The following is a 14,670-nucleotide window of genomic DNA, read 5'->3' as shown; positions in this document are numbered from 1 at the left end:
GGAGCGGGGCGGCCCCGGGAGATGCGCTCCCGACCGGGTCGGGCGGGAGGGGCCGCCTTAAGGGGGACCGTACCACTGCGGGGATGGGGGACACAGGACGTACCACTGGAGGCTGGGGAAAGGGGGGGCACGGGCCAGAGCACTGCGGGAATGCGGGGATAACACGGGTCCCATCCTAGAGGGGATCGGGCTGTACCACTGTTGGGGAAGGGGGGGAATGGGCTGTACCACTGTGAGGCTGGGAGGAAAGGGTTGTAGCACTGTTGGGATGGATTGAATGGGCTGTACCACTGTGGGGAAAGAGGGGGGGAATGGACTGTACTACTGTGGGGAAGGGGGGAATGGACTGTTCCACTGTGGGGAAGGGGGGGGAATGAGCTGTACGATTGTGGGATGTGGGGGGTGGGCTGTACCACACGGACACACACACCCCCTCCCCCAGGACGGGCTGTTCCATGGCAGGAATGGGGGGAGGAGGTGCCCCCCCAAAGGGTGGGACCCCGCCATGGGGCAGCAGAGCCCTATGGGGCTCCTTCAGGACCCGCCACCCCTCGCACATGTGTGTGAGGATGTGCAAACCCCCCCGTGCCGGGCCCCCCCCCACCTCCTTGAGCCCCCCTATGGCCTCCTCAGCCCCTCACTGGGGCATCGAACCCCCTTTTAGGTGCCTCGACCCAACCAACGGTGGTTCCCGCTCGTTTTGCTTGAATCCCGGCGTTCCCACGGGATTCCCCCCATCCCCATCCATCCCCATCCCCGCGGCAGCGCGGGGGTCCCCGTGCCTGGCCTCACGCAGCCAAAGCGATGAGGAAACGTCGGAGTTTCCCATCCCCGGCACCCCCGAGGCTCCGCGGGTCACTGCGGGGGCACCCGACGGCTGACAACGTGGGGACCCGTCCCGCCGAGGGTGGAAAGGAAGCGAAACACCCCCCCACCGTTTCCGCTGCACCCCGACAGGGGAGGAAACGGGGCCACATCGCAGCAGCTCCGGGGTGCTGGGGCCGAGTCGGCACCAGGGGAGGCACAAAGGGGTTGGAATGGGGCAGGAGTAGGGATGGGGGCTGCGAGGATGGGGGGGGGACACTCACACATGTGTCCCCCCCTCCCTCCCTTGGCGCAGCCCAAACCGCCGCCATGGGGAAGCTGCTGTGAAAGCACCAAAAAAAACCCCCCAAAACAGCTCCCCGGGGCGGGCGGGGGGGGCTCCCCTATGAGTGTCCTCATCCAGCCCCGTTTGTGCACCTGGGGGCGATAGGTGCAGGAAGGAGGAGGAGGCGGATGGAAAAGCGCCGCTTTAATACAACCGTTGCCCTTTGGGGGGGGGGGTCACAGGGGATAAAAGGGGGTTCGGGGGTGGGATATGGGGTGATCCCGGCGGACCGGCCCAGATGCGGCCCCCCCGCTCCGTGTGCCAGCACACGGTAAGAGCATGGAGCAGGGTCCATGGGAGGGGAGGGGGGGGACACAGGGACACCCCAATTGTGTTGCCCCCCCCCCCCCCCCCCAAGGCCCGGTTTTCCCAGCGGAGCCCCCGCTCCGGGCTGGAGCCGCGGCCGGAGCCACCCACGGCGCCGGGAGCAGCCGGGGGCAGAGGATTTGCCCATTGGCGCCGTGGGAGCGGCCCCGGGACCCGTCCGACAGGTCCCGGCGGGAGCCCCGGGGCCGGGGCAGGGCATGGGAAGAGCCACACGCGTGTCCGTGCGCGCGCGCGGGCCGCCGCGGCATTCCCAACCGGAGCGTCGCCGGCGGGGATAAAGGTGCAATGGTCCATCCGTACCTAAGGATAATACCCCCCCCCCCCCATTCCCTCCCCGCTCCCGTCGTACCACTGGCCATAGGGCACAGCCATGGGGCACCCTGCTTTAGACAGAGGTGGTGCAGTCGCGGGTGATGGGGGAGGTGGGGAAGTCGTGTTTCGGGGTGCAGCGTTCCAGAGAGCTGGAAGAGCGGAGCGGGACCCCGCAGCGCCCGCGGGGCTGGCCCCGGCGCCCGACGCCGCAGCACAGCACCCGCAGGAACTCCCGGCGCATGTCCTTGCTCCGCAGCGTGTAGATGATGGGGTTGGCCGCGGAGTTGAGCGTGGCGAAGGCGAAGAAGTAGTTGGCTTTATAAAGGATCCAGCACTTCTGGACCGCGCAGGATGCGTCCATGAGGAGGATGATGAAGGCCGGCAACCAGCAGATGATGAAAGCTCCCAGGACGATGGTGACGGTCTTGAGCAGTGCCAAGGTGTGGGCCGTGGCGATCTCGGCGTGGCTGGAGCGCACGATGCAGTAGATGCGGCTGTAGAGCCCCACGATGGCCAAGAGGATGAGGGTGAAGATAGTGATGACGAAGAGGATGTAGCGCTTGGAATAGAGGGGCAGGACGGTGGAGCAGTCCCGCAGGTCACTCATGCAGTTCCAGCCCATGATGGGGAGGCTGCCGATGGCAGCGGCGATGACCCAACAGGCGCCGATGAGCAGCACCATGCGGCAGTTCTTGTCGCTGCTGTAGACCTTCACCTTGGTGATGGCCACGTGGCGCTCGATGGCGATGGCCAACAAGCTGAAGACGGAGGCGGCCAAGGTGGCAAAGGCCGTGCCCTCCCGCACGAACCACTGCACCGGCGTCAGGTTGAAGGTGGTGGATCCCGAGAGCAGGATGTTGGCCATGAAAGCCAACCCGGCCAGGAGGTCCGAGAACGCCAAGTTCCCGATGAAGATGTACATGGCCGAGTGAAACTTCTTGTTGCGGCAAACGGAGACGAGGACCAGCAGGTTCTGCAGCACGATGAAGCAGCACAAGACAACGATGAGGATGGACATCACCCACCGCGAGGTGCTGCCTGAGCTTTCCGACCCCCCTTTGGTGTAGTTGTAGTGCTCCCGGATCTTCTCCGTGTTGAAATACTCCTTGTAGATGCTCCCCATGGTTTCCTCACCGGCCACGGCTCCGCTTCGCCGCCTGTCCCACCAACCTCAGCGCTGCCAGGACATCGTGCTGGAGACCTGTGGGGCAGGAGAAACGGGATGGGATGGGATGGGATGGGATCTTCCATAGGGTGCCTGGACCATGCAGAGCGGGTGGGACGGGGGGACCACATCTGGGGGCACATCACTAAGAGCTGCACCCCTGTGGTCCTTGGGGCGCAGGGACCATCCTTCCACCACCATGGGGACACTTGGGATGGGGGGGGAAACAGCGAGAGCCTCCCGGGGCATGGGGACCTGCTGTGGGGTGAAGCCCCCGGTGTCTTCTTAGAGGGGGGAAGAGCTGGAACCCCCCATCCCGGTGAGGGACGCAGGAATGACACCCCTGCTTTTGGGGTCCCGTTAAAGTGGGGGGAACCGTGCACCCCACATTAGGGGCAGGGGACATGGTGGTGTCCCCCTTGCCCTGGTTTGGGGGAATCCCCCCCTAAATTAAGGAGGGGGACCAGGCATCTGCCCAGTTAGATTGGGGTACCCCAGGCCCTGGTTAGGGATGGGGCACCCGGTACCGTCTCCCCCTGCCGGTACTGTGTCCCCCCCCAAAGCGAGGGACAGGACCCTGCTTAGGGGACACACACAGCACCCGGTACCGGGACCCCCGAGGGGAGCAGGAGAGTCCGGGAGGGAGGAAGAAGAGGAAGAAGAGGGGAGGAAGGAGCCCCGCGGGTGCCGCACCTCCAGCTGCCCCGGCGCCGCCCCGGTACCGTCCAGTCCCGGTCCCGGTGCCCTGCCGCTGCCGGTCCCGGGGCCGGTGCCGGCGCCGTCCCGTTCCGGTGGCGATCCCGGTCCCGTCCCGTCCCAATTCAGGATCCCGGTGCCGATCCCGGTGCGCTCCCGGTCCCGGTCCCGTCCCGACCCCGGTCCCGGTCCTGGTCCCGTCCCGTCCCGTCCCGGTGCCGGTGCCGGTGCCGGTGCCGGTCCCGTCCCGGTGCCGATCCCGCCGAGCGCTGCCTCCCGCCGCCGCCCGAACTCTCGCGCAGCCGCGCCCGGTGCCCCGGCCCCGCCCCTCGCTCCCGCCGCCCCGGGACCCCCCTCCCCGGCCCCGGGAGGAGCCGCCGCCGCCGCCGCCGAGCATCCGCCGCTTCCCGTTCCCCGCCCCGGCCCCGGCCCCGGGGGCAGCAGCCGGGGGGAGCCACAGGAGGGAACGGGGGCGGCGGGACCCCGGGATCCGCACCGGGAATCGCACCGGAGTCTGCACCGGGATCCTGAACCGGGAACCGCACCGGGGTCTGCACCGGGATCCTGAACCGGGAACCGCAGCGGGGTCTGCACCAGGACCCTGAACCGGGAACCGCACCGGGATCCTGAATCGGATCCCACATCGGGATCTGCCCCGGGATCGGCGCCAGGATCTGCCCCGGGATCGTGAACCGGGATCCTAAACCAAGAACCGCACCAGGATCTTCACTAGGATCATCCCCTGGGATCCTGTACTGGAATTCTTAACTGGGATCCTGCCCAGGATCCTGTACCGGGATCCTGCTCCAGACCCCACACCGGGATCCTGTACCGGGATCCCTGCCCTGGAATCTTGCCTCAGATCCTACTTGGGATCCTGCCTTTGGATCCTGTCCGGGGTGCCCCTCAGGACCCGGGTAGGACCAAGCTCGGGGGGTCCCCTCACACCCACCCCAGCAGGCGCCAGCACCCGCGGGGCTGAGGGGGTCAGAGGGCCCATTGTTCCCAAAATATCCCGACAGAGCAAATTGGATCAGGCGGGAGCAGCCGGGGCCCGGCTGGGGCTTAACGGCGGCGGAGGCGGCGGCAGATGGTGCCGGGGGGATGCGGGACACGCGTGTGCCCCGCTGCGGCACACGGGACATGCGTGTGCAGGCGTGATGTGGCGTGACCTCAGGGGTGGCCAACGGCACCGAACTGCCCCACCATGGGACCTCCGGCACCTTGGGGACACATGGAACGGCCTCGGGGTCCCCCAACACCTTGGGGACTCATGGAGCGGCCTCGGGGTCCCCTAACACCTGGGGGACGCATGGAGCGGCCTCGGGGTCCCCTAACACCTGGGGGACCCATGGAGCGGCCTCGGGGTCCCCCAACACCTGGGGGACTCATGGAGCGGCCTCGGGGTCCCCTAACACCTGGGGGACCCATGGAGCGGCCTCGGGGTCCCCCAACACCTTGGGGACTCATGGCATGGCCTCGGGGGACACTCAAGCCAGCAGCACCCCAACACCGAGGGGCACGATGGACATGAAGTGGGTGCTGCAAGTGGTGCTGTAGTGGGGGTACTGGCGCACCCTGACACAGAGGTGGGGGCCAGTGAGGCCACACGGGTGCCAGGACCCCATTTGCACACCCAGTGGGTGCCAGGACCCTGTTACACACCTGGTGGGTGCCAGGACCTTGTTGCACACCCAGGTGGGTGCCAGGATCTCATTTGCACACCCAGTGGGTGGCAGGACCCCATTTGCACACCCAGATGGGTGCCAGGACCCCATTTGCACACCCAGATGGGTGCCAGGACCCTGTTACACACCCAAATGGGTGCTGGTGATGGCGCAGAGGTGCCAGGACCCTCTTACACACTCAAATGGGTGCCAGGACCCTGTTGCACACCCGGTGGGTGCCAGTGGGTGATGCCCCCCCCCCCCGCGGCTGCCCCCGCATCCATTCAACGCTGCCCAAATCGGGGCGGGGGGGGGTGTCCATGGGGCCGCCCCCCCGGGGCCCCTCCAGCTGCCGGCCAGATGTTGGTGGGGCCAGAGCAGATCCCAGCTCCCGGACAATGGGGGGGGGGGGGTAACCAGCCCCGAACCCCCAAACCATGGGGGGGGGGCGCGCATCCTGACCCCCCCCCAGGGTGTCACTTGGTCACCGAGGGGACACCCGAGTCCCACCCCCTCAGTGAGTGCCCCCCAATGCGCACAGTGGGATGGGGAGAGCGGGATGCGCGTTGCGGGGGGGGGGGATTTAAGGGATGAGGGGGGGGAAATCGGTGTCTTACCGGTTGGGCCCCGGTGCCGGTGCCGGTCCCTGCAGCGCTTCTGCCGCCGACCGGTTGCAATATGTGCGGGGGGGGGGACGACCGGGGGAGGGCGGAGCGGCCCCGGCCCCATGCCCCGCCCCATAGAGGGGCGAGGCTACGCGTGTGTCCCCCCCTTTGAGCGTCGGCATCGAGAGGGGGTACACAGGACAACGTGTTCCCCCCCCTTGAACTCCCCGTGTCCCAAATAGGGTCCGGGGCGGGAGGGGGGGATCGTGTGTGTGTGTGTGTGTGTGTCCCGCGCCCCATAAGCAGGGGATGCCCCATAGGGAAGTGGCTCAGTGACATCGGGGACACGTCGGGGGGGGGTGTTGTTCCTTGTCCCACCCCCAAAAGTGGGGTCCCCTCCGGATCAAACCCCCCCAGGGGGTTGTGTGTTGGGGGTCAGGATTGGGCCCCAAATCCCAACGGAAGGATGGAGCCGGAGCCTTCACCCCACTTGTGGGAAGGATTTTGGGGGGGCCAAACACGCTGTCCTGTGTGGTGTGTCCACCCCCCCGATGCCAACCCGTTTTCACGCCTGGAAACACTTCCAGGACTTTCCATGGCTTTTCCAGCAAGGAATGTGAGGGGGTGTAGACAGTGGGGAAGGGGGGGGGGGGGAGGGAGAAACCCCCCAACAGCGCCCCCAAAATGGAGCATTGGGGAAAAGGGGGGTCCCACCGCCCCATCCCCAGCGAAGGGCCGGGAAAGGGGCCGGGAAAGGGGCCGGGAAAGGGATTTAATTGGAAACAGGCATCGGGATGGAGGAAGGGGATGGGCGGGAAGGGGGGAAGAGAGAGGGCCCCCCGGGACGCTGCGCACGGCTCTTGGCTGTCCGCCCCCTCCCGCCTCCAGGCCTGGGCCGGATCCCGGCTTCCCAAAAGGAACAGGGGAGGGGGGAAACGATTCCAGATGGTCAGAGGGGGAAGGACACCCCCCCCTCCCCATCCTGGCCCCAGCGCTTCTTGTGGGAGCTCAGGATCCAACCGGGATCCAACCGCGATCCACACTGCGGTGTCCCCCCGCTTCCCGTCGAGAAATGGGGGGCACCCCCAGCCCGCAGCCCCCCTCCAAAGGGTGGAGCGGGGAAGTTTGGGGGGGGGTGTGTCACTCCGTTTCTCAGTGCGGCTGCACCCCGCGGGGATGCCAGTGGGAAGGGGAATGGGAAGGGGCAACAGGGCTGGGAAGGGGCACTAGGAAGGGACACTGGGACCAGGAAGGGGCACCCGGAATGGGCACGGGAAAAGGCAGTGGCACCGGGAAGCGGCACCGGGAAAGGACAATGGCACCGGGAAGCGGCACCGGGAAGAGGCATCAGCGCCGGGGCGAGACCCTGCGGGGACGGGGCTGGAAACCGGCGCCAGGATCGGGCCCCGCTCCGCTTCCTCCTTCCCTTCCTCCTCTTCTTCCTCCTCGTCCTTTCCCGCCTGTCTCCCGCTTCCGCCTCCGTCGGAAGTCCCCGACGACATCATCGCGCCGCGCCGCGCACCATGATCATCGCCGGGGGGGGCCGCGCCGCCGCCGCCGCCGCCGCCCTCAGGGCATTGGCCCGGGGCCGGGCCAGGGCCGGGGGGGTGAGAACCGGGAGCGGGGGGTGGGAACCGGGGCTGCGGGATGAGAACCGGGAGCGGAATATGAGAACCGGGATCGGGGGCGGAGAACTGGGATGAGGGGGGGAGAGCAGGGATCGGGGCGGGGAGAGCAGGGATCGAGGGGTGGGAACCGGGGCCGGGGGATGAGAACCGGGGCGGGGGGGGTGAGAACCGGGACCGGGGGGTGGGAACCGGGACCGGGGGGTGGGAACCTGGGCCGGGTGGGGAGAACCGGGGTCGGGGGGGGAGAACCGGGGCCAAAGAGCCAGGATCGGGGGATGAGAACCGGGATTGCGGGGAAGAGCCGGAACCCGGTGGGAGAACGGGGATCGGGGGGGGGTCCCCACTAATGGTCGCTCTCCCTTAGGTCCTGTCTGTGTCCACCGGCCCCCCCGCGGCCCCTGAGCCCCGTAGGGGTGAGTCCAAGGTGGGGGGCAGTGCCGCCGTGGTCCCCACTCTCCCCATGTCCCCCCATAGAGAAGGTGGTGTCCCCATTGCCCCCATGTCCCCATTGCCCCCATGTCCCCCATAGAGAAGCCGCTGTCCCCATTGCCCCCATTTCCCCATTGCCCCCATGTCCCCTTTCCCCCCATGTCCCCCATAGAGAAGCTGCTGTCCCCATTGCCCCCATGTCCCCCATAGAGAAGCCGCTGCCCGTGGTGCCGCTGCGGTCCCCGGTGCTCCGGTCCTGCGCTGTCCCTGTCCCGTGCCACCGGTGGCCGGTGCAGGCCTGGGTGTCATCGCTGCGGCACCCCGAGGATGAGCACCGGGGCCTCACCGACCTGCACCCCGATGTCTTCGCCGTCAGGCCCAGGTGAGGTTTGGGGGGGGGGACACACAAGACATTGGGGGGTGTCCCTGGGTGTGGGGGTCCCCTCAGTTGATGAGTGTCCCCATGTCCCCCCCTCAGGCTCGACATCCTGCACACGGTGGCAATGTGGCAGAAGAACTACAAGAGGATTGTGAGGGGGGAGAGGAGTTGGAGGGGGCACAAATGGGGGCTTGGGAGGGCAGAGGAAGGGTTTGGGGGGCACAAAGGGGCTTAAGGGAGGGGAAGGGGGGAGTCTGGAGATGGAGGGTTTGAGGGGGGCAGAGGGAGGAGGTTGGGGGGTGAAATAGGGAGGCAAGTCTGGAGGAGCCGGGGAGGGGGTCTGGGGCGCAGCTGGGACCAGGACACTGGGTGTCCCCCAGCATGGGGAGGGGGACAGGGGTCTCACAAGGGGCCCATCCCCGTGTCCTTGTGCGCCCCCCTTCCCTGTGTCCCCCCATGTCCCTGTGTCCCCCCATGTCCCTGTGTCCGTGTCTCCCCACATGTCCCCCCGTTTCCCCGTGTCCCCCCCCCCAATGTCGCCCCCGTGCGGCAGAGCTACGCCAAGGTGCGGACGCGGGCCGAGGTGCGGGGGGGCGGCCGGAAGCCCTGGCGGCAGAAGGGGTCGGGCCGGGCCCGGCACGGCAGCATCCGCTCCCCGCTGTGGCGCGGGGGTGAGCGGGGGGGGACGCGGGCACTGGGGGGACATGGGCACGGGGGGGGCACATGGACATGGGGGATACACAGCAGTGGGGGGACATGGGCATGGGGGGGGCACATGGACATGGAGAGGACACATGGACATGGGGGGATACACGGCAGTGGGGGGACATGGGCACTGGGGGGGACACATGGACATGGGGCGACTCACGACAGTGTGGGGGGGGGCATGGGCATAGGGACATGGGAGGACAGGGGCGAGGGGGCACATGGACATGAGGGAACACACGGCAGTGGGGGTACAGGGCACTGGGGGGGACATGGGCACGGGGGGAGGACACATGGACATGGGGGGGACACGGCAATAGGGGGACATGGGCGCTAGGGAGGACATGGGCGCTGGGGGGGGCATGGGCACAGGGACGTGGGAGGACAGGGGCATAGTGGGGGACACAGGCACGGGGGGAGACACATGGACATGGGGGGGACACAGGGACATGGACAGTGTGGCGGGGACACCAGGGGAGGGATACACGGACATGGGGGGGTCACTGAGCTGCACCCCCCCCCCCCCAGGGGGCATCGCCCATGGCCCGCGGGGTCCCACCAGCTACTACTACATGCTGCCCATGAAGGTGCGGGTGCTGGGGCTGAAGGTGGCGCTGACGGTGAAGCTGATGCAGGTATCGGCTCCTCGGCATTCCAGAGGTGTTCCCGATGGGATGGGGGACACCCCCAAGCCCCCCCCATTCACCACCAGTGTGTCCCGCACCCCCTGTATCATCACAGGACGATCTGCACATCGTGGATACCCTGGAGCTCCCCACCGCTGACCCCCAGTACCTGCTGGACCTGGCGCGGTTCCGGCGCTGGGGCCACTCCGTCCTCATTGTGGATGTGTGAGTGCAAGGGGGGCACCCCCCGGGGACATGGGGGGGGTGTGTCTTCATGTGCCGCCCCCCACCCCATTTCACCCCCTTTCCTTCCAGCAATGAACCTCCGGAGAACATCGGAGCCGCAGCCGATGCTTTGAAAACCATCAACCTCATCCCGGCCTTAGGTGAGAGCTGCGGCTGCTGCCCCACAAACCCCCTATGGGGACCCCCAAACCCTTTGGGGACACCCCAGACCCTTTGGGGACCCCCCCAACCTTTCAGTAACCCCCCCCAAACCCCCTATGGGGACTCCCAAACCCTTTGGGGACCCCCCAGACCCTTTGGGGACCCCTCAACCTTTCAATAACCCTCCCAAACCCCCTATGGGGATCTCCAAACCCTTTGGGGACCCCCCAGACCCTTTGGCGGCCCCCCAACCTTTCAATAACCCTCCCAAACCTCTCAGGGACACTCCAAACCCATTGGGCACCTCCCAAACCCCCTATGGGGACCCCCCAAAACCTATGGGGACCCCCCAAAACCTCTTTGGGGACCCTTCAAACCCTTTGGGGACCCCCAAAACCCCTTTGGGGACCCCCCAGACCCTTGGGGAGCCCCTCAAACCCGCTGTGACACCACCTCAGGGCTCAACGTGCACAGCATGCTGAAGCACGAGACGCTGGTGCTCACGTTGGACACCGTCACCTTCCTGGAGAAGAAGCTGCTGTGGCACGACAGCCGCTACTCACCCCTCTACCCCTTCTCATTGCCCTATAGAGACGTCCCTTAGACCGCCCCCCGCCGGGCTGGGTGAGACCCCCCCCCGGCACAGGGTCCAGCCCCAAACACTGGATCCAGCCCCCCCATCCCATTGGAAAAGGGGTTTTGGGGAGCCCCACGTGCTGCTGTGGCCATTAAAGCTCTTTGGTCTCTTTGGCTGTTGCTTTTATTAAGCAGGGGGGCGTGTCTCCTTCCACCTCCCTTTGTGCTCCCCCCATAGTCACAGGACCTTTGGGCCCCCCCATATTCTGTCCCTTTGTACCCCCATATTCACTATCCCTTTGTGCTCCCCCGTATTCACTGTCCCTTTGCGCGCCCCCCGTATTCACCATCCCTTTGTGTCCCCCCATATTCATAGTCCCTTTGCAAACCCCATATTTACAGCCCCCCCATTTGCAGCCCCCTGGGGGGACATTTGGATTTGGGGGTCACCAAATCCAAAGGGCTTTGTGTCCCCCCGTGGTTCATTCGGAGCGTCTCTCTTCGGGGGGGGGGTGTTGGGGTGTCAACATGAGGCAGGAAGAGGCCGGACCCGGATGTTGGGGGCCCCCCCCACGGCGTCCAAAGCCACCACCAATAATGTCACCACCACCATGTTCAGTGCTTACCATAAGGACCGTGTTGGGGGGGGATGATGGTAGTGGGGGGGGACACACCCCAAAACCCACCCAGGGACCCCAAAAACCTACCCGCTGCATCCCGACCCGCTCCATCCCGACCCGCCTCATCCCACGGCGGCCGCGCCGGATGCGGCAGCAAAGAGGAGTTTCCCTCCCGCTTTCCCTGTGGTTTTCCCACTTATTCCCTGTCCAGCGACACGGGAAGGGCGGGAGAGGCGCCGGCTCCGATCCTGGCTGCGAGGGATGGAAACGCTGGGGCAGGGCTGGAAACGGCGCCGCTCCCGGGCACTCACAGGGCCGGAACGTTAATGAGCGTTAATGAGCGTTAATGACCGGTTGTCGTTAGCGGGGGGGACGTGGGGACACGGAGGGGGGAGCGGAGAGGCCACCACAAGCATTCAACGGGGCTGGAGCTCGCAGTGAGCGTGCAATGGGGCTGGAGCTCGCAGTGAGCGTGCAGTGGGGCTGGAGCTCACAGTGAGCGTGCAATGGGGCTGGAGCTCACAGTGAGCGTGCAATGGGGCTGGAGCTCACAGTGAGCGTGCAATGGGGCTGGAGCTCGCAGTGAGCGTGCAATGGGGCTCGAGCTCACTGTAAGTGCAATGGGGCTGGAGCTCACAGTGAGCGTGCAATGGGGCTGGAGCTCACAGTGAGCGTGCAGTGGGGCTGGAGCTCACAGTGAGTGTGCAATGGGGCTGGAGCTCACTATAAGTGTGCAGTGGGGCTGCCCAAGGCCGCGCGTGGCCCTGGCACGTGCCGCTGGGGCGGGGGACACCGGGGGCAGCCCCAGAACACGGTTCCGGTGCCCAGTTCCTGCCGGTGCTGGCGCCTGGCCCCAGCCTGTGTCAGGGGTCACATCCCATCCATGGTCACATCCTGCCCCATGGCACCGGGTCCAAGGTCTGTGTCCTGCTTGGCTCAGCACTGGCGGCTGGGACAGTCCCTGTGCTGTGTCCCTGTCTCCATGTGCCCGCCAATCCATCTCCTTGTCTCCTATGTCCTTCCCAATCCATCTCCTGCCCCTCCATCCCTGCTGCTCCATCCCTGTGTTCCCCACGTCCTCACACCCCATGTCCCACGTCCGTGTCTCCCATGTCCCTCCCCATCCCACCCCTGTCCCTGTGTGTCCCTGTCCCCAGCGTCCCTGCCCATCCATCCCCATGTCCTCCCTGTCCGTGTCCCCCATCCCTGCTCATCCATCCCCTTTTTCCCTGTGTCCTTTTGCCCTTGTGTCCTTTCCAACCCATGTCCTGTTCCCTCTGCCCCTGCCAATCTACCCCCATGTCCCCTGTGCCTGTGTCCCCCCATCCCAGCCAATCCATCCCTGTGTCCCTGTCCCCCCATCCCAGCCAATTCATCCCTGTGTCCCTGTCCCCCATCCCGGCCTATCCACCCCTGTGTCCCTGTCCCTGCATCCTGCTCTATCCATCCCTGTGTCCCTGCCCCCCATCCTAGCCAATCCATCCCTGTCCCCCCATCCCGGCCAATCCATCCCTGTGTCCTTGTCCCCACATCCCAGCCTATCCACCCCTGTGTCCCTGTCCTCCATGTCCCTGTCCCTGAACCGCCACAGGGGCTGGAATTGCCCTTTGCCCACTTCAGCTCCGGCACTGGGAAAGGTCATTGGCACGATAAGAGATTCCTGCGGGATCCCAACCAAGGCCAGAGGACACTCCGGCATTCCCGGCATTCCCAGCACAGCAGCTCCTAACCCAGGCCGGGGGCAGAGATAAACCACGGGCCCCATGGGGACAGGGTGACACGATGGGGAGGAACCATCGTGATGCAGAAGTGAAACCCGCGGCCATGAGAAGCTGCTTCGGCTTTTCCCACCCCCGGTGGGGCCGGAGCCGGGTCCTGGGGCCCGACCGGAGCCTCCCCCCATCGCCCCCTGGAACGGGGAGCCCCGGGCGGGCAGCGGCCCCGCGGCGGCCCCGGCTCCCCCGCTCGCACCCCGGCAGCGTTCCCGGCCCGGCCCCGCGGCTCCTGGAAATCCCCCGGGCACGGAGCACACAATGGGAAGGGGAAGCGGGTGTGGGGTGAAGTCACCCGGCCTGACGCTGAGGTGGAGGGGCGCGGTGGGGCAGGAGGGGGCGGTGGGGCAGGAGGGGGCGGTGGAGCAGGAAGGGGCAATGGGGCAGGAGTGGGAGGTGGGGCAGGAGGGGGGCAATGGGGCAGGAGAATTGCCCTATAATGGGGCAGGAGAGGGGCGGCGGGGCAGGAGGGGGGCAATGGGGCAGGAGAATTGCCCTACAATGGGGCAGGAGAGGGGAGGCGGGGCAGGAGGGGGGCAATGGGGCAGGAGAATTGCTCCCTGATGGGGCAGGATGACGGGAAATCAGCCCCGAATGGGGAAGGAGTGGGGCGGTGGGGCCGGCCCCCCCCCTACAGCCCCTTCCCCCCCACAGCTGATGTCTCCGCGACACCGGAATTCCCCGGGGGGGGGGCGGCCGGGGAGGGGCCGGGCAGGGGCCGAGCTCATAAAGCCCCGCTCGGGGTGGGACGGACCCACAGAGGGACCCACAAGCGAACGGAGCGACACGAGGCGCGCAGCGGGACCCGGCCCGGACACCCCGACACATCCCGGTGCTCCCAAACCGACCGATCCCGGTGCTTCCGGAGACCCCAAGGGGACCCACCTCAGGGATCCCGAACCGACCCTGCCCGGGACCCCGATTGGATCCATCCCGCTGCTTCCAGAGATCCTGAACCGACCGATCCCGGTGCTCGTGGAGAGTCTGAACCGGCTGATCCCGGTGCTTCTTCCCGGTTCGCATCAAGATCCAGCCCATAAAGCCCAAATCGATTGGTCCCGGAAGACCCGATCGGCTCCACTCCGGTGCTCCCGGACCCACTGGGGTGCTCCCGGCTCCATCCCGGTGCTCCCGGCTCCATCCCGGCGCCCCCGGAGGGCTGAGCCGCGCCGGTGCCGGTGCCACCGCAGCACCATGTACCCGCTGGCGCTGTGCGCCCTGGCTGTCATCGGAGGTGAGGGGACCCGGGGGGGGGGGGGGGGGGGTGTCGGGGACCGGGGGACCCCCCGATCGTGACCGTGGTGTCGCGATGATCACGTCACCGCGACCTCGTCACCGGGTGTCACACGATGGGGGGGGTGACACGTGTGTCCCTGGGCATGTGCCGTGTGCGCCGGCACTGGGGGTTCTGGATGCATCGTCTCCGTGCCGTTATCCCATGGGAAAGCCCAAGGAGCGGAGCGCGGAGTGAGCTTGAGCTTGCGAAATCCTGGGATGGTGGCGGGAATGCTTTCGGTTCCCTTCCTATTCCGGGAAAGGGCAGGACTTTTCCTTTCCTTACCGGAGGGAAATTCCAGCCCCTGGGAATCCCCCAGTGGGGGTAGCCCGGTGCTGACTCATCCCAAA

General features: G+C 66.9%; 2 protein-coding genes across 3 annotated transcripts; one reads left to right on the top strand and one right to left on the bottom strand.

The window, feature by feature from the left end:
- Window positions 1-1,281: 1,281 nt before the first annotated feature.
- Window positions 1,282-7,377, bottom strand: S1PR2 (sphingosine-1-phosphate receptor 2). Of its 2 annotated transcripts, none has more exons than XM_030475240.2 (2): window positions 5,935-7,377; window positions 1,282-2,990 (listed from the first exon to the last, which is right to left on the bottom strand). In XM_030475240.2, the coding sequence occupies exon 2, from the start codon at window positions 2,910-2,912 to the stop codon at window positions 1,863-1,865; it is 1,050 nt and encodes a 349-aa protein (XP_030331100.1). In that variant the 5' UTR covers window positions 2,913-2,990; window positions 5,935-7,377; the 3' UTR covers window positions 1,282-1,862. The 2 variants fall into 2 exon arrangements, with proteins under 2 accessions (XP_030331100.1, XP_030331098.1); XM_030475238.1 differs by lacking the exon at window positions 5,935-7,377 and adding an exon at window positions 3,648-3,921.
- A 23-nt stretch (window positions 7,378-7,400) lies between these two features.
- On the top strand, window positions 7,401-10,824 carry MRPL4 (mitochondrial ribosomal protein L4). Its single transcript, XM_030475241.2, has 9 exons — window positions 7,401-7,529; window positions 7,915-7,963; window positions 8,190-8,361; window positions 8,458-8,509; window positions 8,912-9,029; window positions 9,592-9,698; window positions 9,805-9,914; window positions 10,005-10,075; window positions 10,535-10,824. The coding sequence occupies exons 1-9, from the start codon at window positions 7,446-7,448 to the stop codon at window positions 10,678-10,680; spliced, it is 909 nt and encodes a 302-aa protein (XP_030331101.1). The 5' UTR covers window positions 7,401-7,445; the 3' UTR covers window positions 10,681-10,824.
- Window positions 10,825-14,670: the final 3,846 nt, after the last annotated feature.

This window comes from Strigops habroptila, unplaced genomic scaffold (assembly GCF_004027225.2).
Source record: "Strigops habroptila isolate Jane unplaced genomic scaffold, bStrHab1.2.pri NW_022045634.1_ctg1, whole genome shotgun sequence".
In the NCBI taxonomy this organism is placed as follows: domain Eukaryota; kingdom Metazoa; phylum Chordata; class Aves; order Psittaciformes; family Psittacidae; genus Strigops; species Strigops habroptila.
This window is presented reverse-complemented; position numbering and strand designations above follow the sequence as displayed.

Coding starts and splice junctions, on each gene's coding strand:
- S1PR2 (XM_030475240.2), bottom strand. CDS start 2,912: ATGGGGAGCATCTACAAGGAGTATTTCAACACGGAGAAGATCCGGGAG.
- MRPL4 (XM_030475241.2), top strand. CDS start 7,446: ATGATCATCGCCGGGGGGGGCCGCGCCGCCGCCGCCGCCGCCGCCCTC. Junction 8,362..8,457: donor GTCTTCGCCGTCAGGCCCAG/GTGAGGTTTGGG, acceptor TCCCCCCCTCAG/GCTCGACATCCTGCACACGG. Junction 9,030..9,591: donor CTCCCCGCTGTGGCGCGGGG/GTGAGCGGGGGG, acceptor CCCCCCCCCCAG/GGGGCATCGCCCATGGCCCG.